The sequence below is a fragment of the Anolis sagrei genome, chromosome 5 (assembly GCF_037176765.1).
Source record: "Anolis sagrei isolate rAnoSag1 chromosome 5, rAnoSag1.mat, whole genome shotgun sequence".
Lineage (NCBI taxonomy): Eukaryota > Metazoa > Chordata > Lepidosauria > Squamata > Dactyloidae > Anolis > Anolis sagrei.
This window is the reverse complement of record NC_090025.1, coordinates 3,168,948-3,195,428: the sequence shown is the minus strand read 5'-3', so window position 1 is coordinate 3,195,428 and position 26,481 is coordinate 3,168,948. Positions and strand designations below refer to the sequence as shown.

At 46.4% G+C, this 26,481-nt stretch overlaps 1 protein-coding gene across 2 annotated transcripts in view; it reads left to right on the top strand.

Moving 5' to 3' along the window:
• Positions 1–1,165: 1,165 nt before the first annotated feature.
• SFXN5 (sideroflexin 5) overlaps positions 1,166–26,481 on the top strand; it is a 160,596-nt gene continuing 135,280 nt past the window's right edge. For both annotated transcript variants that reach the window (XM_067468440.1, XM_067468441.1), the window contains exons 1-2: positions 1,166–1,281; positions 21,546–21,614. In XM_067468440.1, coding sequence (XP_067324541.1) covers positions 1,219–1,281; positions 21,546–21,614 — 132 coding nt within the window. In that variant the 5' untranslated portion in view covers positions 1,166–1,218. The remainder of the gene's footprint in view (positions 1,282–21,545; positions 21,615–26,481) is intronic.

Below are 26,481 nucleotides of genomic sequence, written 5' to 3'. Positions count from 1 at the left end.
AGAAGTAGATGTTTTTCTGAAACTCCCTGCCTTTCTCCATTATCCAGCATCCGGATATTGGCAATCTGGTCTCTCGTTCCTCTGCCTTTTCTAAACCCGGCTTGAACATCTGGCAACTCTCGCTCCATGTATTGCTGGAGTCTTCCTTGCAGGATCTTGAGCATTACCTTCCTGGCATGATGAGAAATAAGGGCCACTGTACGGAAGTTTGACAACAAATATATATATATATATATAATACCTTTGTGTGTGTGTGTATATATATATATATATATAATACCTTTATATATATATATAAATAATACCTTTGTGTATATATATAATACCTTTATATATATATATATATATATATATATATAATTATTATTTAATAAATACCAGACAAATATATATATAATACCTTTGTGTGTATATATATATATATATATATACACACACACACACATATATATATATATATATATAATATTTAGTAAATACCAGACAACGAATATGTATATATGTAATACCTTTGTGTGTGTGAATACCTTTATATATATATAATACCTTTGTGTGTGTATATATATATATATATATAATATTTAATAAAAACCAGACAACATATATATATATTATTTAATAAGTACCAGAGAATATATATATATATATATATATAATACCTTTATGTGTGTGTATATATATATATAATATTTAATAAGTACCAGAGAACAAATATATATATATACTTTGTGTTTGTATATATATATATACATAATAAATACCATATTATATATATATTTAATAAATACAACACATATGACAGACACACACACATATCTATCTACCTACCTACCTACCTATCTATCTATCTATCTATCTATCTATCTATCTATCTATCTATCTATCTATCTATCTATCTATCTATCTATCTATCTATCTATCTATCTATCTATCTATCTATTTATCTATCTATCTATAGAACTACATTTCCCAGCTTCCCTCCGCCCCGCCCATAGATCTCTATGGGAGCGTGCCTTGGCCTGGAGACTACACTTCCCGTCGTGCCCCTCTCCCGGCTTCCGCCTCCCTCCCCGCAGGAGGAGAAAGACTACACCTCCCGGCGTGCCCCGCGGGGTCTGCGGTGGGGCCGGGCCAATGGGAGGCGGCGTCGGGGGCGGGGCGAGGGGCGAGTGGGCGTGGCCGGGATCCGGAGCGGAGAGCGAGCGACTGGCGGCGGGGATGGCGGAGGGCGCCGAGGAGGAGGGCCCGCCCTTCCAGCTGGGCCGGCCGCGCTTCGAGCAGGTGAGCCAGTACGAGGGAAGCGGGCAGGCCGCGCCGGGGACGGAGTCGCCTCCTCAGGGAGACCGCGTCGTTTGTCTCGGGAGGCCCCGCCTCCCCGGCGCCATCTCGGCCCCTCATTGGCCACGCAGGGTGTCACTCTCCCGTTTGAATTCCCGCCCTTGGGAAAGCGCTTCTGTGATTGGCTCCCGCTTCCTTGGACTCCTCCCTGGGGGCGGCGCTTCTGTTTTACTGTCACGAGTTCGAGCCCCGCTTCGGGCAGAAAGCGTGACTGTGGAACTCCCTGCCACTGCATTGGGACGACATTGTAAAAAAAGGAACAAATAATTAAATAATTATTAACCGGCAGGACTATCTTTAAACAGAAACATTAATTAATGTTTAAACAGAAACAATTAATTAAACAGAAACATTAATGCATATCTTTTGTCCAATCTGTATTATTATTATTATTATTATTATTATTATTATTATAGTATTTATTTATATCCTTCTTTATCTCTCCTGAAAGTCACTTAACACGAAAGCATCATTGGGTGGCTGTAAGTTTTCCGGGCTGCCTGGCCATGTTCCAAAAGTATTCTCTCCTGACATTTCGCCCACATCAGAGGTTGTGAGGTCTGTTGCAAACTAAGAAAATGGGGTTTGTATTGTCAAAGGCATTCGTGGCCAGAATCCACTGGGTTGCTGTGAGTTTTCCAGGCTGTCTGGCCATGTTCCAGAAGCATTCTCTCCTGACATTTCTCCCACATCTATGGCAGGCATCCTCAGAGGTTGGGAGGTCTGTTGCAAACTAGGAAAATGGGGTTTGCATTGTCAAAGGCTTTCGTGGCCAGAATCGCTGGGTTGCTGTGAGTTTCCCAGGCTGCCTGGCCATGTTCCAGAAGCATTCTCTCCTGACATATCTCCCACATCTATGGCAGGCATCCTCAGAGGTTGTGAGGTCTGTTGCAAACTAGGAAAATTGGGTTTGTATTGTCAAAGGCTTTCGTGGCCAGAATCACTGGGTTGCTGTGAGTTTCCCAGGCTGCCTGGCCATGTTCCGGAAGCATTCTCTCCTGACATTTCTCCCACATCTATGGCAGACACCCTAAGAAGTTGTGAGGTCTGTTGCAAACTATGAAAATGGGGTTTGTATTGTCAAAGGCTTTCGTGGCCAGAATCACTGGGCTGCTGTGAGTTTCCCAGGCTGCCTGGCCATGTTCCGGAAGCATTCTCTCCTGACACTTCGCCCACATCTATGGCAGGCACCTTCAGAGGTTGTGAGGTCTGTTGCAAAGTAGGAAAATAGGGCTTGTATTGTCAAAGGCTTTCGTGGCCAGAATCGCTGGTTTGCTGAGTTTCCCAGGCTGTCTGGTCACATTCCAGAAGCATTCTCTCCTGATATTTCACCCACATCTATGGCAGGCATCCTCAGAGGTTGTGAGGTCTGTTGCAAACTAGGAAAATGGGGTTTGTATTGTCAAAGGCTTTTGTGGCCAGAATCACTGGGTTGCTGTGACTTTCCCAGGCTGCCTGGCCATGTTCCAGAAGCATTCTCTCCTGACATTTCTCCCACATCTATGGCAGACATCCTCAGAGGTTGTGAGGTCTGTTGCAAACTAGGAAAATGGGGTTTGTGTTGAGAAAGGCTTTCGTGGCCAGAATCGCTGGTTTGCTGTGAGTTTCCCAGGCTGCCTGGCCATGTTCCAGAAGCACTCTCTCCTGACATTTCGCCCACATCAGAGGTTGTGAGGTCTGTTGCAAACTAGGAAAATGGGGTTTGGATTGTCAAAAGCTTTCGTGGCCAGAATCACTGGGTTGCTGTGAGTTTCCCAGGCTGTCTGGCCATGTTCCAGAAGCATTCTCTCCTGACATTTCTCCCACATCTATGGCAGGCATCCTCAGAAGTTGTGACCTCTGTTGGAAACTAGGAAAATGGGTTTATATATCTGTGGAATGATGTCCAGGGTGGGAATGTTGGCAGTTGACCACCTTGATTGAATGGCCTAACAGTTTCAAGGTCTGGCTTTTTACTGCCTGGGGGATCATTTGTTGAAGGATGGTTAGCTGTCCCTGATAGTTTCTTGTCTGGAGCTCCCCTGTTTTTGAAAGTTGTCCTTTATTTAAAGTTAGGATTTTAGAGTTTTTAAATACATTACAAAACTCCAAAAAAGTATTAAAAACTATTTAAAAACTCTAAAATCATAACAGGAAATAAAGATAGGGACGCTCCAGACAAGAAACAATCACCTCTCAACAAAGGATTCCCCCAGGCAGTAAGAAGCCAGACCTTGAAACTGCTAGGCCATTCAATGCTAATCAAGGCGATCCATTTCAACATTTACACCTCCCTCCAACAGGCAAGAGTTCTTTCTCCCAGCGTAGACATAATTCCACAAATATATAAACCCAAATTTACTTGTTTCCGACAGACTTCACAACCTGTGAGGATGCCTGCCATAGATGCAGGCGAAATGTCAGGAGAGAATGCTGCTGGAACATCGCCAGACAGCCCGGAAAACTTACAGAAACCCAGTGATTCTGGCCATGAAAGCTTTCAACAACACCTAAAAGCATTAGCATGCAATTTAAAATATACCATTATATTATTATTATTACTAGCCGTCCCTTGCCACGCGTTGCTGTGGCTTACATGGGGGTTCTGTGTGGGAGGTTTGGCCCAATTCCATTATTGGTGGGGTCCAGAATGCTCTGTGATTGTAGGTGAACTATAAATCCCAGCAACTACAACTCCCAAATGTCAACATTCTATTTTCCCCGAACTCCAGCAGTGTTCACATTTGGGCATATTGAGTATTCGTGAAGAGTTTGGTCCAGGTCCGTCATTGTTTGAGTCCACAGTGATCTCTGGATGCAGGTGAACTACAACTCCAAAACCAAAGGACACTGCCCACCAAACCCTTCCAGTGATTTCTGTCGGTCATGGGAGAACGGTGTGCCAAGTTTGGTTCAATTCCATCGTTGGTGGAGTTCAGAATGCTCATCGATTGTAGGCAAACTATAAATCCCAGCAACTACAACTCCCCAATGACAAAATCAATTTTTTTGAGTGAAGGACATACATTGGGTTGTTAGGTGTCTTGTGTCCAAATTTGGTGTCAATTCGTCCAGTGGTTTTTGAGTTCTGTTAATCCCACAAACGAACATTACATTTTTATTTATATAGATGATGATGATGATGATGATGATGATTATTATTATTATTATCAGGACAGTAAATAAAGAGCAACACTCAAAAAGCAGGGGAATTCCTGACAAGAATCAACCAGGGCCAGCTAACATCCTCCCAAGAAAGGATTGCCCCCCAGTCAGGAAGCAGCCAGGCTTTGTAGCTGCAAGGCCATTCAATGCTAATCAAGCTAATCATAATGGCTGGCATGAGTGCATGGAGCATTGTTACCTTCCCATCAAACCCATCTAGTCTTTTCTGTTGGTCATGAGAGTCCTGTGTGCCAAGTTTGGTTCAATTTCATCATTGGTCGAGTTCAGAATGCTCTTTGATTGTAGGCGAACTATAAATCCCAAGAACTTCAACTCCCAAATGACAAAAACATAAATTTTTGAGTGAAGGATATACATCGGGTTGTTAGGTGTATGCTGTCCAAATTTGGTGTCAATTCGCCCACTGGTTTTTGAGTCCTGTTAATCCCACAAACGAACATTACATTTTTATTTATATAGATTATTATTATTATTATTATTATTATTATTATTATTATGACAATTTATTTTTAATCATCCAACGCCATTATGTCCCACTCCTAAAACGTTCTAGCTCTATACATTCTGCAAAGGGCTTCCAATTATTTTGAAAACATTGTATTGTTTTACAACAGCAAAACAACAGAGGGGAAACAAACAGGCACATAAAATCACTCTCAACAAAAGATTCCCCCCGGGCACTTCCAAGCCATTGAATGCAAATCAAGGTGATCAGCTGAAACATTCACATCTAGCCCCAGCAGACAAAAGTCCTTTATCCCACCCTGGTCATTCCACAGATATATAAACCCGTTTTTCCTACTTCCAACAGACCTCACAACCTCTGAGGATGCTTGCCATAGATGCAGGCGAAACATCAGGAGAGAATGCCTCTAGAACATGGCCATATAGCCCGAAAAACCTACAACAACCCAGTGATTCCGGCCATGAAAGCCTTCGACAATACATTGTATTGTTTTATTTGTAAGGAGACAAGTTGTTTATCCAATTTTGCTGACTTTAGCAGTTTGGTCAACCATTTGTTTACAAATGGAATAATATTTCCTTTTCTGGGTCCGTCATAAAGTATTTGGGCCAGGTTCCGTCTTTGGAAGCAGCAGAAACTCAGAATTGCACTGTGTGTATGCATTCGATTTGGATAGATAGGAAGAGACCTCAAGGGCCATCCGGTCCAACCCCCTTCTTTCTGCCAGGCAAGAAGACACTATCAAAACTCCCCCGACAGATGACCTTTCAGCCTCTGCTTAGAGACCACCACCAAGACTAGGAATTCTCTCAATCTGGACACCTATTGATGCAGCCTAGAATCGCATGGGCTTTTTGAGCTGCCGCATCACACGGTTGTCTCACGTTGCTTGGCACATATCTAGACATGCGCAAAGCCCTTGTTTTGATCCGTCTCCTTTCGCTTTGCTGCCGCAGTCTCTGAAATCCAGGTTACTTGGCCTCTTGGGGAAGAGGAGACCTACTTACTCAGCTGCTACTGAAGTTTACGCTTACGAAATGGAAGCATCCATGTTCGGTTCAGCAAATGCATTTTGGTGCAACAGAACTATGCAAGGTTGCCCTACAATTCCCAACTTGCAAGGCTGGAGAGAGCCGGGCAAGGACAACAAAATGCAAGGCGCTTTCCAAATTAGTACTATTTATTTATCGTGTCAGAACAACCAGTCAAATTATATTACATTTCTAACAGAACAAAGCAAACAAGCAGATTACAAAATGTGTGAGTATGAGAGTTGATTAAATGTCCTTTGACCAGTATCTGGCCCCTTGGAGTGCCTCTGGTGTTGCCGCAAGAAGGTCCTCCCTTGTGCATCATGTGGCAGGGCTCAGGGTGCATTGCAGCAGGTGGTCAGTGGTTTGCTCCTCTCCACACTCGCATGTCATGGATTCCACTTTGTGGCCCCATTTCTGAAGGTTGGCTCTGCATCTCGTGGTGCCAGAGCGCAGTCTGTTCAGTGCCTTCCAAGTCGCCCAGTCCTCTGTGTGCCCAGGAGGGAGTCTCTCGTTTGGCATCAGCCATTGGTTGAGGTGCTGGGTTTGAGCCTGCCACTTTTGGACTCTCGCTTGCTGAGGTGTTCCAGCGAGTGTCTCTGTAGATCTTAGAAAACTATTTCTAGATTTAAGTCGTTGACGTGCTGGCTGATACCCAAACAGGGGATGAGCTGGAGATGTCTCTGCCTTGGTCCTTTCACTATTGGCTGCTACTTCCCGGTGGATGTCAGGTGGTGCAATACCGGCTAAGCAGTGTAATTTCTCCAGTGGTGTAGGGCGCAGGCACCCCGTGATAATGTGGCATGTCTCATTAAGAGCCACATCTACTGGTTTGGGGTGGTGAGATGTGTTCCACACTGGGCATGCATACTCAGCGGCAGAGTAGCATAGCGCAAGGGCAGATGTCTTCACTGTGTCTGGTTGTGATCCCCAGGTTGTGCCAGTCAGCTTTCGTATGATCTTGTTTCTAGCACCCACTTTTTGCTTGATGTTCAGGCAGTGCTTCTTGTAGGTCAGAGCACGGTCCAGAGTGACTCCCAGGTATTTGGGTGCGCTGCAATGCTCCAGTGGGATTCCTTCCCAGGTGATCTTCAGAGCTTGGGATGCTTGTCTGTTCTTGAGATGAAAGGCACATGTCTGTGTTTTGGATGGGTTGGGGATCAGCTGGTTTTCCCTGTCATAGGCAGTAAGAGCACCTAGAGCTTCGGAAAGCTTCTGTTCTACCATCTCAAAGCTCCCTGCTTGAGCGGTAATGGCACGATCATCAGCATAGATGAAACTCTCCGTCCCTTCTGGCAGTGGCTGGTCATTTGTGTAGATGTACTGAAATTAGTACTGAAAAGATCTAACTTTATGAAGGCCAAGTATTGTCAGGCTGGAGGAGTGACAGATTTCCTCTCTTCGGAAGGTGTATTTCCTCCTGAGAAGGTGAAGGACTGACCTTTGGAAAGAGAAAAAACAGTGCGCTCAGTGTGCAGTAAGACTAACTCTGGGAATGCATTGCAAAACTCCAGGATGCCATTGTGTGCATATGAACTCCTCGAATCTGGTTCCTGTGCTCCGAAGTCTCTTTCATTCATTTTACAAACAAACTAGTCCAATGCTATGCTACTCGTAGGTGGATCTGTCATTGGTTCCTCATAGGGCTTGTTCTCCCGACCCATGATCCTTTGAGTTGCCCTCTTCCTCTGGACACCACTGCGACCACCTTGACTGGCTTGTGCCAGAGCCTTTGCAGTTTGATCTTTAAATCCTCGTATCGTGTCAGCTTTTCCAGTTGTTTCTCTGCAATCCTGCTGTCACCTGAGATCGACATCGACGATGCATACTTTGTTTGTTAACACAATTGTGGGATCAGGAGTGTTGTGCTCCAGAACTCTGACTGAATTCAGAAGTCTCAGAGGAGTTTGGCGTGTTCATTCTTGCTTTTTCCAGCTTGTGATCCCACCAGTTCTTTGTCGCAGGCAGATGGTGTTTGTGGCACAAGTTCCAATGAATCACCTGAGCAAGGGTGTTGTGTCTCTGCTTGGAGTCTGTCTGCGTGAACGTGATCTTCTTGCAGCAGCTGAGGATGGGATCTATTGTTTCATCTGCTTCCTTGCAGAGTCTGCATTTGGGATCTGTTGTTGACTTTTCAATTCTGGCTTTGATTATTATTAGTAGTAGTATTTATTATTTATTTATTTTGGTCATTTCTACCCCACCTTTCTCACCCCCTAAGGGGGACTCAAGGCGGCTTACATCCGGCACAATTCGATGCCCACAATCAAAATAAAATGCAATAGCAATAACACAATAGATTAAAAACAGACAATTAATACAGTACAATATAACACAATACAATATCAACTGAAACCGCTCTATAGCCCGCGTTCATCGTGTTCTAAAATCCATCCGTAGTAGTAGTAGTTGTAGTAGAATTAGCTGGAAGGAATCATAGAATCAAAGAGTTGGAAGAGACCTCCTGGGCCATCCAGTCCAACCCCATTCTGCCAAGAAGCAGGAATATTGCATTCAAATCACCCCTGAGAGATGGCCATCCAGTCTCTGTTTAAAACCTTCCAAAGAGGGAGCCTCCATCACACTCAGGGGCAGAGAGTTCCACTGCTGAATGGCTCTCACAGCCAGGAAGTTCTTCCTCATGTTCAGATGGAATCTCCTCTCTTGAAGTTTGAAGCCATTGTTCCGCATCCTAGTCTCCAGGGAAGCAGAAAACAAGCTTGCTCCCTCCTCCTCCCTGTGGCTTCCTCTCACATATTTATACATGGCTATCATATCTCCTCTCAGCCTTCTCTTCTTCAGGCTAAACATGCCCAGCTCCTTAAGCCGCTCCTCATAGGGCTTGTTCTCCAGACCCTTGATCATTTTAGTCGCCCTCCTCTGGACACATTGCAGCTTGTCAATATCTCTCTTGAATTGTGGTGCCCAGAATTGGACACCATATTCCAGATGTGGTCTAACCAAAGCAGAATAGAGGGGTAGCATTACTTCCTTAGATCTAGACACACTGCTCCTCTTGATGCAGGCCAAAATCCCACTGGCTTTCTTTGCCACCACATCACATTCCTGGCTCATGTTTAACTTGTTGTCCACGAGGACTCCAAGATCTTTTTCACACGTACTGCTCTCGAGCCAGGCATCCCCCATTCTGTATCTTTGCATTTCATTTTTTCTGCCAAAGTGGAGTATCTTGCATTTATCACTGTTGAACTTCATTTTGTTAGTTTTGGCCCATGACTTCCCTAGATCTAGACACTATGCTCCTCTTGATGCAGGCCAAAATCCGATTGGCTTTGTTTGCCACCCACCACATCACAGAGGAAGAGGGCGACTAGAAGAATCAAAGGTTTGGAGACTACAAGTAATCCCTCTGTTGAGTGGTCCAAAGAGCTGGATCTGTCTATCCTGCAGAAGAGGAGGTTGAGAGAGGGAGACATGTGAGGAGCCGTGTATAAGGATGCCATAAGGAAGAGGGAATAAGGTTTCCTTTCAGCTGTGCTGGAGACTAGGACTCAATGGAGCCATGGGTTCAAATGACAGGAAAGAAAGGAGATTTCACTTGAATATTAGGAAGGAATTCCTGACTGTACAAGCCTGACCATATGAGCTGTTCAACAGTGGAACTCTCTGCTTTGTAGTCTGGTAGAAGCTTCTTCCATGGAAGTTTTTAAACAGAGGCTGGATGTGTCGTAGCGCAGCCAGCTGAGGAAGATGATGAGGGCTTTGGTGTAGTTGAGCCAGCTGAAGGTCATGATGCGTCTGCTGGTACGGCTGTACCAGGAGCTCCAACTTTATTTTCTTTCTGTTATCTGTTTGCAGTCATGGGGCAGGCCTCCTGTCCATCATAATTAGGCTTTGGTTCCGCCCCTTGTTCAGGGCTCTGGGAGGGAAAGGAGCCATTTTTTGGGCAGTCTCACACAAAGAAGCTAGACTATAGGACGTAGACCAGCTCGTCCTGTAGAAAAGCTTCTTTTCTGAAGAGCATCCAGGGAAAAGGAACATCCGGGGAAACAGAAACAGAAATTCCAGGGAAAAGGTCCCAAGGCTCTGGCTGAGAGCTCTCAGCCTCACAGCAGAGGGAAAACAGCCCTGAAGTTTCAAAGAATTCTCTGAGGGAGGACAGCACTACAGATCCACGGAACTCCAGCTGAAATATTTTCAAGCCTCGGCTGGTAGGTCTAGTCAATACCCAGTCGCATTTGGAATCGGTAGTAGGTCCCACACCGATGAGGCATAGATCGTAAACATCCTGGGAGAGGTTGTTGTTGTTCATTCGTTCAGTCGTCTCCGACTCTTCGTGACCTCCTGGACCAGCCCATGCCAGAGCTCCCTGTCGGCTGTCACCACCCCCAGCTCCTTCAAGGTCAGTCCAGTCACTTCAAGGATGCCATCCATCCATCTTGCCCTTGGTCAGCCCCTCTTCCTTGGGAGAGGTTAGATAGGGTTTTTCCTACAGAGAAAGTACAGTTAATTAAAGTCAGGTACCAGTCCATTGAGGACTAGACGAAGAAAGCCTTGAAGTGTTGTTTGAACCATTGAAGATTTGTTGTTTGTTCCATAATAAAGACTTTGTTGTATCATTAAAGACTCTAAAGACCACCACTTCAGAAAAATCCCTGAGAACCTCTCTTTGAGGCGCCCCTGGCTTCCCGCTGGGCTTAAAGTATAGAAAAGTACAGGTGCAAGCCAGGCCATGGGAAAGGGAGGCCGGGAGAGACTCCTCAAGGCCAACGGATTAATTAGGGAAAGAATAGCCCTCAGTTCTCAGATCAAGCAACGTAGCAAATAGAGCAAGAAGCTCCTGCCTTGTTCTTAGCTTCAAGCCAAATTTCCTAGTCAAGTTTTGCTACGAGTCTTGGGGATTTTACCATGGACTCAAGCTCATGTTTTGTTCTTTGTTTCTTGGACTATTCAAGCTGATGTTTTATTCCTCGTCTCTTGGGTTAATCAAGCTCATGATTGCTCCATGCTCCTTTGATTATTTATTTATCTATATAAATAAAAATGTAATGTTCGTTTGTGGGATTAACAGAACTCAAAAACCACTGGACACCTAACAACCCAATGTATGTCCTTCACTCAAAGAACTGATTTTGTCACTTGGGAGTTGTAGTTGCTGGGATTTATTGTTCACCTACAATCAAAAAGCATTCCGAACCCCACCAACGATGGAACTGAACCAAACTTGGCACACAGTTCTCCCATGACCAACAGAAAATACTGCAAGGATTTTGTGGGCAGTGTCCTTTGGTTTTGGAGTTGTAGTTCACCTACATCCAGAGATCACTGTGGACTCAAACAGTGATGGATCTGGACCAAACTCTACACGAAGACTCAATATGCCCAAATGTGAACACTGGTGGAGTTTGGGGAAAATAGAAATTTGACATTTGGGAGTTGTAGTTGCTGGGATTTATAGTTCACGTACAATCAAAGAACATTCTGAACTCCACCAAAATGGAATTATACCAAGCTTGGCACACATAACTCCCATGACCAACAAAAAATACTGGAAGGGTTTGGTGGGCAGTGTCCTTTCGTTTTGGAGTTGTAGTTCTCCTACATCCAGAGATCACTGTGGATTCAAACAATGATGGATCTGGACCAAACTCTACATGAAGACTCAATATGCCCAAATGTGAACACTGGTGGAGTTTGGGGAAAATAGAATCTTGACATTTGGGAGTTGTAGTTGCTGGGATTTGTAGTTCACCTACAATCACAGAGCATTCTGAACCCCACCAACGATGGGATTGAACCAAACTTGGCACACAGTTCTCCCATGACCAACAGAAAACACTGGAAGGGTTTGGTGGGCAGTGTCCTTTGGTTTTGGATTTGCAGTATTCCTGCTTCTTGGCAGAATGGGGTTGGACTGGATGGCCCATGAGGTCTCTTCCAACTCTTTGATTCTATGATTCTATGATGGTGCTTTTCCTGCATGGAAGAAGGGGGTTGGACTAGATGGCCCACGTGGTCTCTTCCCATTCTATGATTCTTTGCTTCTGAAAACAGCAAGGGCAAGAGAGAATCATAGAAGTTGGAAGAGACCTCCTGGGCCATCCAGTCCAGCCCCATTCTGCCAAGAAGCAGGAACATTGCATTCAAATCACCCCTGACAGATGGCCATCCAGCCTCTGCTTAAAAGCTTCCAAAGAAGGAGCCTCCACCACACTCCGGGGCAGAGAGTTCCACTGCTGAACGGCTCTCACAGTCAGGAAGTTCTTCCTCATGTTCAGATGGAATCTCCTCTGTTGTAGTTTGAAGCCATTGCTCCATTGCGTCCTAGTCTGCAAGGAAGCAGAAAACAAGCTTGCTCCCTCCTCCTCCCCGTGACTTTCTCTCACATATTTATACATGGCCCTCATCATATCTCCTCTCAGCCTTCTCTTCTTCAGGCTAAACATGCCCAGCACTTTAAGCCGCTCCTCATAGGGCTTGTTCTCCAGACCCTTGATCATTTGAGTCGCCCTCCTCTGGACACATTCCAGCTTGTCAATATCTCTCTTGAATTGTGGTGCCCAGAATTGGACACAATATTCCAGGTGTGGTCTAACCAAAGCGGAATAGAGCATGGGGAGCATTAGCAGCTTAGACCGTGGGTCAATCCTTGGCTTCTTCCAGACTGAAGCCATGGGGTGGATGTCTCCTTGCTCCGTTCTGCAGGAAGAAGTGGGGCTGCTGGGTGTTTGAGTCCATGCTTTTTGTGCCTCCTCGCGAATGGGGCCTCCCCAAGGTGTCCTTTCCGTGGGGGGCAATGGGGCCGCGCTGGAGTCCCGCCAAAGGTCAGGGGTGAGCTCCAGGTTTGGATCAATTGCTTCTCTTTCTCTGTATGTGTTTTGTTATAGGATTTCATGGCTTAGTGGGATCAATGCCTGGCCATCGCTGAACGGAAGGGAGTCAATTCCAATCAGGACCAGGGCAGCCTTGTTGACACTCTGGGCCTCCCGCTGTGTCAATATAATCAGGGCATAATAACGATTACGAAACGTCCTTCTGTATGGGATACGCCATGCCAAGCAGCCTCCTACCTCCTTCTGCATTGCAAGAAGAGCATTGTTTACACTTTCTGAGTACACCCGTGAGCAGGCGGAGGAGACATCCCGCTTTGCTCTTTTTTCCATTGACAACCAGAGACTTTTCTCTTCCACCAAGGATGGTCTTTGTATTGTCGAAGGCTTTCATGGCCGGAATCACTGGGTTGTTGTAGGTTTTTTCGGGCTGTATGGCCATGGTCTAGAGGCATTCTCTCCTGACGTTTCGCCTGCATCTATGGCAAGCATCCTCAGAGGTAGTGAGGATGGTATTCTTTGGGAGCATTGAACAGCGTGCCTTTCTTCCCACTGGCTTTTAATGGGTTGAGATTCTGGGTTGTGGTAGGTTCTCCAGGCTATATGGCCATGTTCTAGAAGCATTCTCTCCTGACGTTTCGCCTGCATCTATGGCAAGCATCCTCAGAGGTAGTGAGGATGGTCTTCTTTGGGAGCATTGAACAGCGTGCCTTTCTTCCCACTGGCTTTTAATGGGTTGAGATTCTGGGTTGTGGTAGGTTCTCCAGGCTATATGGCCATGTTCTAGAAGCATTCTCTCCTGACGTTTCGCCTGCATCTATGGCAAGCATCCTCAGAGGTAGTGAGGATGGTCTTCTTTGGGAGCATTGAACAGCGTGCCTTTCTTCCCACTGGGCACTGGCTTTTAATGGGTTGAGATTCTGGGTTGTGGTAGGTTCTCCAGGCTATATGGCCATGTTCTAGAAGCATTCTCTCCTGACGTTTCGCCTGCATCTATGGCAAGCATCCTCAGAGGGAGTGAGGATGGTCTTCTTTGGGAGCATTGAACAGCGTGCCTTTCTTCCCACTGGCTTTTAATGGGTTGAGATTCTGGGTTGTGGTAGGTTCTCCAGGCTATATGGCCATGTTCTAGAAGCATTCTCTCCTGACGTTTCGCCTGCATCTATGGCAAGCATCCTCAGAGGTAGTGAGGATGGTCTTCTTTGGGAGCATTGAACAGCGTGCCTTTCTTCCCACTGGGCACTGGCTTTTAATGGGTTGAGATTCTGGGTTGTGGTAGGTTCTCCAGGCTATATGGCCATGGTCTAGAGGCATTCTCTCCTGACGTTTCGCCTGCATCTATGGCAAGCATCCTCAGAGGGAGTGAGGATGGTCTTCTTTGGGAGCATTGAACAGCGTGCCTTTCTTCCCACTGGCTTTTAATGGGTTGAGATTCTGGGTTGTGGTAGGTTCTCCAGGCTATATGGCCATGTTCTAGAAGCATTCTCTCCTGATGTTTCGCCTGCATCTATGGCAAGCATCCTCAGAGGTAGTGAGGATGGTCTTCTTTGGGAGCATTGAACAGCGTGCCTTTCTTCCCACTGGGCACTGGCTTTTAATGGGTTGAGATTCTGGGTTGTGGTAGGTTCTCCAGGCTATATGGCCATGTTCTAGAAGCATTCTCTCCTGACGTTTCGCCTGCATCTATGGCAAGCATCCTCAGAGGGAGTGAGGATGGTCTTCTTTGGGAGCATTGAACAGCGTGCCTTTCTTCCCACTGGCTTTTAATGGGTTGAGATTCTGGGTTGTGGTAGGTTCTCCAGGCTATATGGCCATGTTCTAGAAGCATTCTCTCCTGACGTTTCGCCTGCATCTATGGCAAGCATCCTCAGAGGTAGTGAGGATGGTCTTCTTTGGGAGCATTGAACAGCGTGCCTTTCTTCCCACTGGGCACTGGCTTTTAATGGGTTGAGATTCTGGGTTGTGGTAGGTTCTCCAGGCTATATGGCCATGTTCTAGAAGCATTCTCTCCTGACGTTTCGCCTGCATCTATGGCAAGCATCCTCAGAGGGAGTGAGGATGGTCTTCTTTGGGAGCATTGAACAGCGTGCCTTTCTTCCCACTGGCTTTTAATGGGTTGAGATTCTGGGTTGTGGTAGGTTCTCCAGGCTATATGGCCATGTTCTAGAAGCATTCTCTCCTGACGTTTCGCCTGCATCTATGGCAAGCATCCTCAGAGGGAGTGAGGATGGTCTTCTTTGGGAGCATTGAACAGCGTGCCTTTCTTCCCACTGGCTTTTAATGGGTTGAGATTCTGGGTTGTGGTAGGTTCTCCAGGCTATATGGCCATGTTCTAGAAGCATTCTCTCCTGACGTTTCGCCTGCATCTATGGCAAGCATCCTCAGAGGTAGTGAGGATGGTCTTCTTTGGGAGCATTGAACAGCGTGCCTTTCTTCCCACTGGGCACTGGCTTTTAATGGGTTGAGATTCTGGGTTGTGGTAGGTTCTCCAGGCTATATGGCCATGGTCTAGAGGCATTCTCTCCTGACGTTTCGCCTGCATCTATGGCAAGCATCCTCAGAGGGAGTGAGGATGGTCTTCTTTGGGAGCATTGAACAGCGTGCCTTTCTTCCCACTGGCTTTTAATGGGTTGAGATTCTGGGTTGTGGTAGGTTCTCCAGGCTATATGGCCATGTTCTAGAAGCATTCTCTCCTGATGTTTCGCCTGCATCTATGGCAAGCATCCTCAGAGGTAGTGAGGATGGTCTTCTTTGGGAGCATTGAACAGCGTGCCTTTCTTCCCACTGGCTTTTAATGGGTTGAGATTCTGGGTTGTGGTAGGTTCTCCAGGCTATATGGCCATGGTCTAGAGGCATTCTCTCCTGACGTTTCGCCTGCATCTATGGCAAGCATCCTCAGAGGGAGTGAGGATGGTCTTCTTTGGGAGCATTGAACAGCGTGCCTTTCTTCCCACTGGCCTTTAATGGGTTGATATTCTGGGTTGTGGTAGGTTCCTCAGGCTATATGGCCATGTTCTAGAAGCATTCTCTCCTGACGTTTCGCCTGCATCTATGGCAGGCATCTTCATAAACTCAATAAACTCAGGGTTGTTGTAGGTTTTTTCGGGCTATATGGCCATGTTCTAGAGGCATTCTCTCCTGACGTTCCGCCTGCATCTATGGCAGGCATCCTCAGAGGTTGTGAGGTCTGTTGGAAATGAGGAAAATTGAGTTTATTTAATGTATTGTCGAAGGCTTCCATGGCCAGAATCACTGGGTTGTTGTAGGCTTTTTCGGACTATATGGCCATATTCTAGAGGCATTCTCTCCTGACGTTTCGCCTGCATCTATGGCAAGTATCTTCAGCGGTAGTGAGGTCTAATAGAAACGAGGATAATTGAGTTTATTGACTGTATTGTCGAAGGCTTTCATGGCTGGAATCACTGGATTGTTGTTGGTTTTTTCGGGCTATAGGGCCATGTTCTAGAGGCATTCTCCCCTGACGTTTCACCTGCATCTATGGCAAGCATCCTCAGAGGTAGTGAGGTCTGTGTCCCACCCTGGTCATTCCACAGATATATAAACCCATTTTCCTAGTTCCAACAGACCTCACTACCTCTGAGGATGCCTGCCACAGATGCAGGCGAAATGTCGGGAGAGAATGCCTCTAGAACAGTGGTTCTCAACCTTCCTAATGCCACGACCCCTTAATGCAGTTCCTCATGTTGTGGTGACCCCCAACCACAACATTATTTTTGTTGCGACTTCATAACTATAATTTTGCTAATGTTATGAGTCATAATGTAAATATCTGATATGTAGGATGTATTTTCATTCACTGGACCAAATTTGGCACAAATACTCAATACGCCCAAATTTGAATACTGGTGGGGTTGTGGGGATTGATTTTGCCATTTGGGAGTTGTAGTTGCTGGGATTTATGGTTCATTTAAATTAAAAGAGCATTCTGAACTCCACCAATGATGCAATTGAATCAGACTTAGCAGCGATGAAGCGAAGGAAGAGGGAACTAGAGAGTGTGTGGCGTTTGGATCCGAGCGAGCCAAATCGAGCACGGTTTGTGTCCTTCTTAAGGGTATATGCCGCGGCAATAAAGTCCGCAAAGAAATCTTTCTTTGCGGCCACTATTGCGTCTGCGAAGAACCGTCCGGCTGAACTGTTTCGAGTTGTACTGTGTTGTTGATACTGGTTGTTAACCGCTCTGAGTTGCCTGATGGCTGAGAAGAGCGGTATACAAGTGAAGTAAATAAATAATAAATAATAAAATGTCCAACAGAAAATACTGGAAGGGTTTGGTGGGCATTGACCTTGAGTTTGGGAGCTCTAGTTCACCTACATCCAGAGAGCACTGTGAACACAAACAATGATGTATCTGGACCAAACTTGGCATGAATACTCAATATGCCCAAATATGAACACTGGTGGAGTTTGGGGGAAATAGACCTTGACATTTGAGAGTGGCAGTTGCTGGAATGTATAGTTCACCTGCAATCAAAGAGCATTCTGAAGCCCACCAATGATAGAATTGGGCCAAACTTCCCACACAGAACCCCCATGACCAACAGAATATACTGTGTTTTCTGATGGTATTTGGTGACCCCTCTGACACCCCCTCGTGACCCCCCCCCGAGGGGTCCAGACCCCCAGGTTGAGAAACACTGTTCTAGAACATTGCCATATAGCCCGAAAAAACCTACAACAACCCAGTGATTCAGCCATGAAAGCCTTCGACAATACATTCAATAAACTCAATTTTCCTAGTTTCCAACAGACCTCACAACCTCTGAGGATGCCTGGCATAGATGCAGGCGGAACGTCAGGAGAGAATGCTTCTAGAACATGGCCAGACAACCCAAAAAACCTACAACAACCCAGAGATTCTGTGATGCACTCCAGAACAGGAAATGGCCCCTCTGACTATAAACACACCACACGTTGAGTGAAGGAACAATCCTGTTTATTAAAGCTTAGCAACAAAAAAAAGGCCAGTAAAAATAAATGCTTGTAAAGATTGACAAGATTCCAAAAAGCAATAAGGCATTTAAAGGTAGGAAGAGGACACAGTGTCCAAATGTAGCATTCAAAAGCAATTCAAACAAAAATTGTATTACATAGTGTGGTGGTGGTGGTGGTGGTGGTGGTGATGATGATATTGGACCTTAACTTCTGTAGATTTGATTATTAGCATGTTTGCAGTCAGAAATTCAATGGGATTTTTAGGACCGGGCTGTGGCATAGCTAGTTAGTATCCAGCTGCATTAAATCACTACTGACCGAGAGGTCATCAATTCGAAGCCAACCCGGTTTGTAGTGAGCTCCCGACCATTAATAGTCTAGCTTGTTGCTGACCTATGCAGCCCAAAAGACAGTTGCATCTGTCAAGTAGGAAATTTAGGTACCACTTTATGCAGGGAGGCTAATTTAACTAATTTACAATGCCATAAAACCTTCTAGCAGCGTGCACAAAAATGAGGAAGTACTCCATCAAAGGACCCGGTGTCACAATTGGACGGTGAAGCTGCAGCTGCCCCTGTGGTGGGAATTGAGCATATACTCGTGAAGCTGGAAAAAGTTGGAATTGTTGGGGTTCAGCCTGCGTGTGAACCTGAACCTGATTCTCTGATTCCTGAACCTGATTCTCTGATTGTCTTTCCTGATGCTACTGAAAATGTATTTCTCCTTGAGGGTAATGAAAATGATTCTGAGGTCAGTGGCTTGGAAAGTGAAACTACACATTCTGATGAGAATGTTGCAGAGCCAAGCGGTGATAACTCTCCAGAGGAGATAGCACCTGACTTCCTTAATGAGGATAGAAAAGGACAGATTTGGAAAAACAGGAGTGAATCTCAGAGTCTGCGAAAGTCAAGTAGATTAAGGGAGAAGGAAACACAGGCTTCAAAGCCTGGAGGTGTGTCACGAAACAGTTGCAGAGCCAAGTAGTGATAGCTCTTCAGAGGAGTTAACACTTGGCTTCCTTAATTAGGATAGAAAAGGACAGATTTGGAAAAACAGGAGTGAATCGCAGAGTCTGCGAAGGTCAAGCAGATTAAGGGAAAAGGAAGCACAGACTTCAAAGCCTGGAGGCGTGTCATGAAACAGTTGCAGAGCCAAGTGGTGATAGCTCTTCAGAGGAGTTAACACCTGGCTTCCTTAATGAGGATAGGAAAGGACAGATTTGGAAAAACAGGAGTGAATCGCAGAGTCTGCGAAGGTCAAGCAGATTAAGGGAGAAGGAAACACAGGCTTCAAAGCCTGGAGGCGTGTCACGAAACAGTTGCAGAGCCAAGTGGTGATAGCTCTTCAGAGGAGTTAACACCTGGCTTCCTTAATGAGGATAGGAAAGGACAGATTTGGAAAAACAGGAGTGAATCGCAGTGTCTGCGAAGGTCAAGCAGATTAAGGGAGAAGGAAACACAGGCTTCAAAGCCTGGAGGCGTGTCATGAAACAGTTGCAGAGCCAAGTGGTGATAGCTCTTCAGAGGAGTTAACACCTGGCTTCCTTAATGAGGATAGGAAAGGACAGATTTGGAAAAACAGGAGTGAATCGCAGAGTCTGCGAAGGTCAAGCAGATTAAAGGAAGGTGAGGCACAGGCTTCAAAGCCTGGAGGCGTGTCACGAAACAGTTTCTTCAGTTTTAAGTGCCTCTCGCCAGGTTGTCTCGTTAGATCAGGCATCGTTTAGACTGAGACATTACCTTGGCAGAGTTCCCTGTTTCTTGTGGCCTACATCCCAAGAGGCTTCTAGTGCTCCAAGTACAGTTAGTAATTTGCTAACAGGTTCCAGGTTTTTACAGTGTTGCTTTTGGAATTTTGACCTAGTTCATGGATATTCCTGACTGCTGAATTTTACTGTGGCTTTTTGACTTTGCATTTTCCTCTATTTTATAACCATTTTTCAACAATAAAAAGGGATTGTTTTTTCCCACAGTCAAGTGTGGTGGATTGTTATCTTATGGCAGCGTTTCTCAACCTGGGGGTCGGGACCCCTGAGGGGGTCATGGGGGGGTGTCAAAGGGGTCACCAAAGAGCATCAGATAACATAGTATTTTCTGTTGGTCATTGGGATTCTGTGTGGGAAGTTTGATCCAATTCTCTTGTTGGTTGAGTTCAGAATGCTCTTTGATTGTTGGTGAACTATAAATCCCAACAACTACAACTCCCAAATGTCAAGGTCTATTTCCCCAGACTCCACCGGTGTTCACATTTGGGCATATTGAGTATTCGTGCCAAGTTTGGTTCAGATCCATCGTTGCGTGAATCCACAGCACTCCTCTGTATATAGGTGAACTACAACTCCCAAACTCAAGGTCAATGCCCACCAAACCCTTCCAGTGTTTTCTGTTGGTATTGGGAGCTTTGTGTGCCAAGTTCGGTTCAAATCCATCTCTGGTGGAGTTCAGAATGCTCCTTGATTATAGGTGAACTATAAATCCCAGCAACAACAACTCCCAAATTACAAAATCAATCCTCCCCCAACCCCACTAGCATTCACATTTGGGCATATTGGGTATTTCATAGAATCATAGAATCATAGAATCAAAGAGTTGGAAGAGACCTCATGGGCCATCCAGTCCAGCCCCATTCTGCCAAGAAGCAGGAATATTGCATTCAAATCACCCCTGACAGATGGCCATCCAGCCTCTGTTTAAAAGCTTCCAAAGAAGGAGCCTCCACCACACTCCCTCCGGGGCAGAGAGTTCCACTGCTGAACGGCTCTCACAGTCAGGAAGTTCTTCCCAATGTTCAGATGGAATCTCCTCTCTTGTAGTTTGTGTTCAATATGGTTCAGTGAATGAAAATACATCCTGCATATCGGATATTTACATTACGATTTATAACAGTAGTAAAATGACAGCTACCAAGTAGCAACGAAAACAATAGTATGGTTGGGGGTCACCACAACATAAGGAACTGTATTAAGGGGTCACGGCATTAGCAAGGTTGAGAACCACTGTCTTATGGTCTCGTTTCTTGCTCTGGGTTGCGACAGGAATGTTAATTTCCACCTGAACATGAGGAAGAGCTTCCTGGCTGTTCAGCAGTGGAACTCTCTGCCTCAGGGTGTGGTGGAAGCTCCTTCCTTGGAGGCTTCTCAGCAGAGGCTGGATGGCCATCTCTCGGGGGTGCTTTCATGGTGCTTCCCCTGCACTGCATAGAATCATAGAATCATAGAATCAAAGAGTTGGAAGAGACCTCATGGGCCATCCAGTCCAACCCCATTCTGCCAAGAAGCAGGAATATTGCATTCCAAGCACCCCTGACAAATGGCCATCCAGCCTCTGCTTAAAAGCTTCCAAAGAAGGAGCCTCCACCACACTCCGGGGCAGAGAGTTCCACTGCTGAACGGCTCTCACAGTCAGGAAGTTCTTCCTCATGTTCAGATGGAATCTCCTCTCTTGTAGTTTGAAGCCATTGTTCCATTGCATCCTAGTCTCCATGGAAGCAGAAAGGAAGCTTGCTCCCTCCTCCTCCCTGTGGCTTCCTCTCACATATTTATACATGGCTATCATATCTCCTCTCAGCCTTCTCTTCTTCAGGCTAAACATGCCCAGCAGAAGGGGGTTGGACTAGATAGCCCATGTGGTATCTTCTAACTCTATTGTTCTATGATGCTACGTGTCCGGCTGCATGCGTGGCTGATGGGTTTGGGCCTTTTTCTCCTTGAATGTTTGCCATTTTTCGTTTTCGTTTCGTTTTCGTTCTGGGGAGAGAGGGCGAGTTAAAAATAAAGCTTATTTATTATTTGCTCCACAGACATCATTTTACGGGCGATTACGGCACTTCCTGGACATCATTGACCCGCGCACCCTCTTCGTCACAAAGGTGAGGCACCTGCAGGAGGAACACCTCCTCCTCTTCTTATCTTCTTCTTAGGCGATCCCTCGTTGGACGAGTAAGATGGTCTTCCTTGATTACTATTTTTGTGGGTTTGTAGGTGGCTGTGGAGCCCTACTCTTGATCTGCATCTTCTCCCACAGTGAGGGCATTGGTTTCCAGGTGGAAGGCGGTCCCAGTTGGGGACCTTCTGGCACGTTTCTCTCTTTCACCCTCCACTTGTGCCTCTTCAAATTCTGCAGCACTGCTGGTCACAGCTGACCTCCAGCTGGAGCGCTCAAGGACCAGGGCTTCCCAGTTCTTAGTGTCAATGCCAGAGATTTTAAGGTTGGCTTTGAGCCCATCTTTCAATCTCTTTTCCTGCCCACCAACATTCCGTTTTCCGTTCTTGAGTTCAGAGTAGAGCAACTGCTTTGGGAGACGGTGGTCAGGCATCCGGACAACGTGGCCGGTCCAGTGGAGTGGATGGCGGAGGACCATCGCTTCAATGCTGGTGGTCTTTGCTTCTTCCAGCACGCTGACGTTTGTCCGCTTGTCTTCCCAAGAGATTTGCAGGATTTTCCGGAGGCAGCGCTGATGGAATCGTTCCAGGAGTTGCATGTGACGTCTGTAGACAGTCCACGTTTCGCAGGCATAGAGCAGGGTTGGGAGGACAATAGCTTTATAGACAAGCACCTTGGTATCCCTACGGATGTCCCAGTCCTCAAACACTCTCTGCTTCATTTGGAAAAATGCTGCGCTCGCAGAGCTCAGGTGGTGTTGTATTTCAGTGTCAATGTTGACATCTGTAGACAGTCCACGTCTCACAGGCATAAAGCAGGGTTTGGAGGACAATAGCTTTATAGACAAGCACCTTGGTATCCCTATGGATGTCCCGGTCCTCAGACACTCTCTGCTTCATTTGGAAAAATGCTGCGCTCGCAGAGCTCAGGTGGTGTTGTATTTCAGTGTCAATGTTGACATCTGTAGACAGTCCACGTCTCACAGGCATAAAGCAGGGTTGGGAGGACAATAGCTTTATAGACAAGCCCCTTGGTCTCCCTACGGATGTCCTGGTCCTCAAACACTCTCTGCTTCATTTGGAAAAATGCTGTGCTCGCAGAGCTCAGGTGGTGTTGTATTTCAGTGTCAATGTTGACATCTGTAGACAGTCCACGTCTCACAGGCATAAAGCAGGGTTTGGAGGACAATAGCTTTATAGACAAGCCCCTTGGTCTCCCTACGGATGTCCCGGTCCTCAAACACTCTCTGCTTCATTCGGGAAAATGCTGCACTCGCAGAGCTCAGGCGGTGTTGTATTTCGGTGTCAATGTTGACTTTGGTGGAGAGGTGACTGCCAAGGGAGCGGAAATGGTCAACATTTTCTTATACCTTCTTGGAAACCTGGGTTTGTTTTCAATAAAATTGTAGGATCCTAGAATCGGAAGAGTCTCCAAGGGCCATCCAGTCCAACCCCTTCTTTCTGTCATGCAGGAAGACACAATCCGATCCCTCCCAACAGATGGCCATCCAACCTCTGATTGAAAAACCCTCAGAGAAAGCTGGATGGCCACCTGTGGGGAGGGTTTGGATTGTGTCTCCCTGTAGCAGAATGGGACTGGACTGGATGGCCCTTGGGGTCTCTTCTGAGTCTATAATTCGGTGATCCCAAGGATAAAAACATCCCAAAGGATTAAAAAAAAACAATCTACAAACAGTTTGGAGATAGGTAAACATCAATTTCTCCACCGAATGCCATGCAGAACAGCCATGGCTTTGGAAAGTAACTTCTCTGAAGGAATTTCAAGTGGGCAATCGCTTTAAAGCTTTGCAAAGAAATTTAATTTAATTCCTAGTCGTGGCTGCTCCGTTTATACAATTGTTTTGCATGTATTTATTTATCGTGTCAGGAGCAAGCAGACAGTTGTGTTACATTTTTAACAAAACAAACAAACAGACAAAACACAAAGTTTGCAAGCTTGGTAGTTGATGAAATGTCCTTTGACTAGTAGCTGACCACTTGGAGTGCCTCTGGTGTTGCTGCAAGAAGGTCCTCCCTTGTGCATGCAGGTTGCATTGCTGCAGGTGGTCAGTGGTTTGCTCTTCTCCCCACTCGCATGTCGTGGATTCCACTTTGTGGCCCCATTTCTTGAGGTTGGCTCTGCATCTCGTGGTGCCCGAGCGCAGTCTGTTCAGCGCCTTCCAAGTCGCCCCGTCTTCTGTGTGCCCAGGGGGGAGTCTCTCTTTTGGTATCAGCCATGGGTTGAGGTTCTGGGTTTGAGCCTGCCACTTTTGGACTCTCGCTTGCTGGTGTGTTCAAGCGAGTGTCTCTGTAGATCTTAGAAAACTATTTTTTTATTTAAGTCCTTGACATGCTGGCTGATACCCAAACAGGGGTTGCACTGGAGATGTCTCTGCCTTGGTCCTTTCACTATTGGCTGCTACTTCCCGGCGGATGTCAGGTGGTGCAGTACCGGCTAAGCAGTGTAATTTCTCCCGTGGTGTAGGGCACAGACACCCTGTGATAATGCGACATGTCTCATTAAGAGCCCCATCCACTGTTTTAGCGTGGTGAGATGTGTTCCACACTGGGCATGTGTACTCAGCAGCAGAGTAGCACAGCGCAAGGGCAGATGTCTTCACTGTGTCTGGTTGTGATCCCCAGGTTGTGCCAGTAAGCTTTCGTATGATATTGTTTCTAGCACCTACTTTTTGCTTGATGTTCAGCAGTGCTTCTTGTAGGTCAGAGTACGGTCCAGAGTGACTCCCAGGTATTTGGGTGCGCTGCAATGTTCCAGTGGGATTCCTTCCCAGGTAATGATCCTCAGAGCTCGGGATGCTTCTCTGTTCTTGAGATGAAAAGCACATGTCTGTGTTTTAGATGGGTTGGGGATCAGCTGGTTTTCCCTGTAGTAGGCAGTAAGAGCACCTAGAGCTTCGGAGAGCTTCTGTTCTACCATCTCAAAGCTCCCTGCTTGAGTGGTGATGGCATGATCGTCAGCATAGATGGAGCTCTCTGTCCCTTCTGGCAGTGGCTGGTTACTTGTGTAGATGTTGAACATTGATTGAGCAAGCATGGTTCCCTGAAGCAGGCCGTTCTTCTGTTTCCGCCATCTGCTTCTCTGGCCCTGGAACTCAACAAAAAAAGCTCCTGTTCGGTAGCTGATTTCCTTGAGTGGTGATGGCACGATCATCAGCATAGATGAAACTCTCTGTCCCTTCTGGCAGTGGCTGGTCATGTGTGTAGATGTTGAACATGGATGGAGCAAGCACGCTCCCCTGAGGCAGGCCGTTCTTCTGTTTCCGCCATCTGCTTCTCTGGCCCTGGAACTCAACAAAAAAGCTCCTGTTTTGTAGCAGGTTTCCTATGAGGCGGGTGAGGTGGTCGTCCTTTGGGATATTAGACAGTTTTGCATGTGAAAAATATTGTATATGAATTTGATTTGGTTTTGGGGGGAAATCTTCCCAACATCCTTTGTGTGTCCAGGGATGCACCTGCAGGTGTTTGCCCAGGTTCGGACTCTGCAACAGGGTTTTATTTTCCCCCTGTATGTCATTCTCACCTGTTTTCTGGCTCTTGGTGCAACTTACTTTGCATAAACCCTGCCAAATCTGCCCTTTGGTCTTGGAAGAGATGACAGTGAAAGCGTTCTTTGCTGTTCCTTTCTGCGATGGACCGGCCTCCCACGTTGTCTCCGGACGCTTTTGTGGGAAGGCTTGAGAGCCCACTCAAGAGGCTGGACCGCTGCCCGTTTGGCTGCGTTCGCAATGGATGGCCTTAATTTGAGTTCACGGAGACGGTGGAAGGGTCCCGGGGAGCCGCTTTGGCCGCCCGCCCGCCTGCAAGGACTGCAGCAAATGAAGCTGCTGCTCGCAAGCCATAAAACCAGAGATGATGACACGGTTGATCAAACACAAGCTCTGGTCGGATCGGAAATCAATTTCCGAGAGCGTGAGCTGCCAGAAGGAGCCATTAGAAAGACAGAGGAGAGCATGGCCTGGCCAGAGAGCCCTGGAAACTGTCCAAAAAGGTGGATTAGTTCACAGAAGATCACTTCTCCTCCTTTTCCTTCTCTTTTTATCTCTTTTCCTTTCCCCTCCTTCTCTTCCTCCTCCTTCTTTTCCTTCTCCATCTTCTCCTTCCCCTCCTTCTCCTCTTTCTCCCTCTTCCCCTTCTTCTTGTCTTCTTCCTCCTTCTCCTCCATCTTCTCCTCCTTGTCCCCCTTTTCCTTTTATTTTTCTCTTCATTCTGCTTTTCCTTCTTCCCTTTCCCCTCCTTTTCTTTCTCCTTCTCCTCCTTCCCCTTCTTCTTGTCCTCCCCTTCTCCTCCTTTTCCTTCTCTTTTTATCTCTTTCCCCTCCTTCTCCTCCTTCTCCTTTTCCTTTTCCTTCTCCATCTTCTCCTTCCCCTCCTTCTCCTCTTTCTCCCTCTTTCCCTTCTTCTTGTCTTCTTCCTCCTTCTCCTCCATCTTCTCCTCCTTGTCCTACTTTTCCTTCTATTTTTTCTCTTCATTCTGCTTTTCCTTCTTCCCCTTCTCCTCCTTTTCTTTTTCCTTCTCCTCCTTCCCCTTCTTCCCCTTCTTCTTGTCCTCCCCTTCTCCTCCTACTCTCTTTCTTTCTTTATCTTCTCCTTCTTCTTGTCTTCCTCCTCCTTTTCCCTCTCATTATTCTCCTTCTTCCCCCCCTCCTCCTCCTACTTCTCCTTTTTTCTTCTCCTCCTTCCTCCTTCCTTCACTTTGTTTTTGTCTTTTTCCTTCTCTTTCTTCTTCTCCTCCATCTTCTCATTCTCCTCCTTGTCTTCCTCCTTCTCCTTCCCCCTCCTCCTCCTCCTTTTCCTTCGCCATCTTCTCCTTCCATTCCACCTTCCCCTTCTTCTT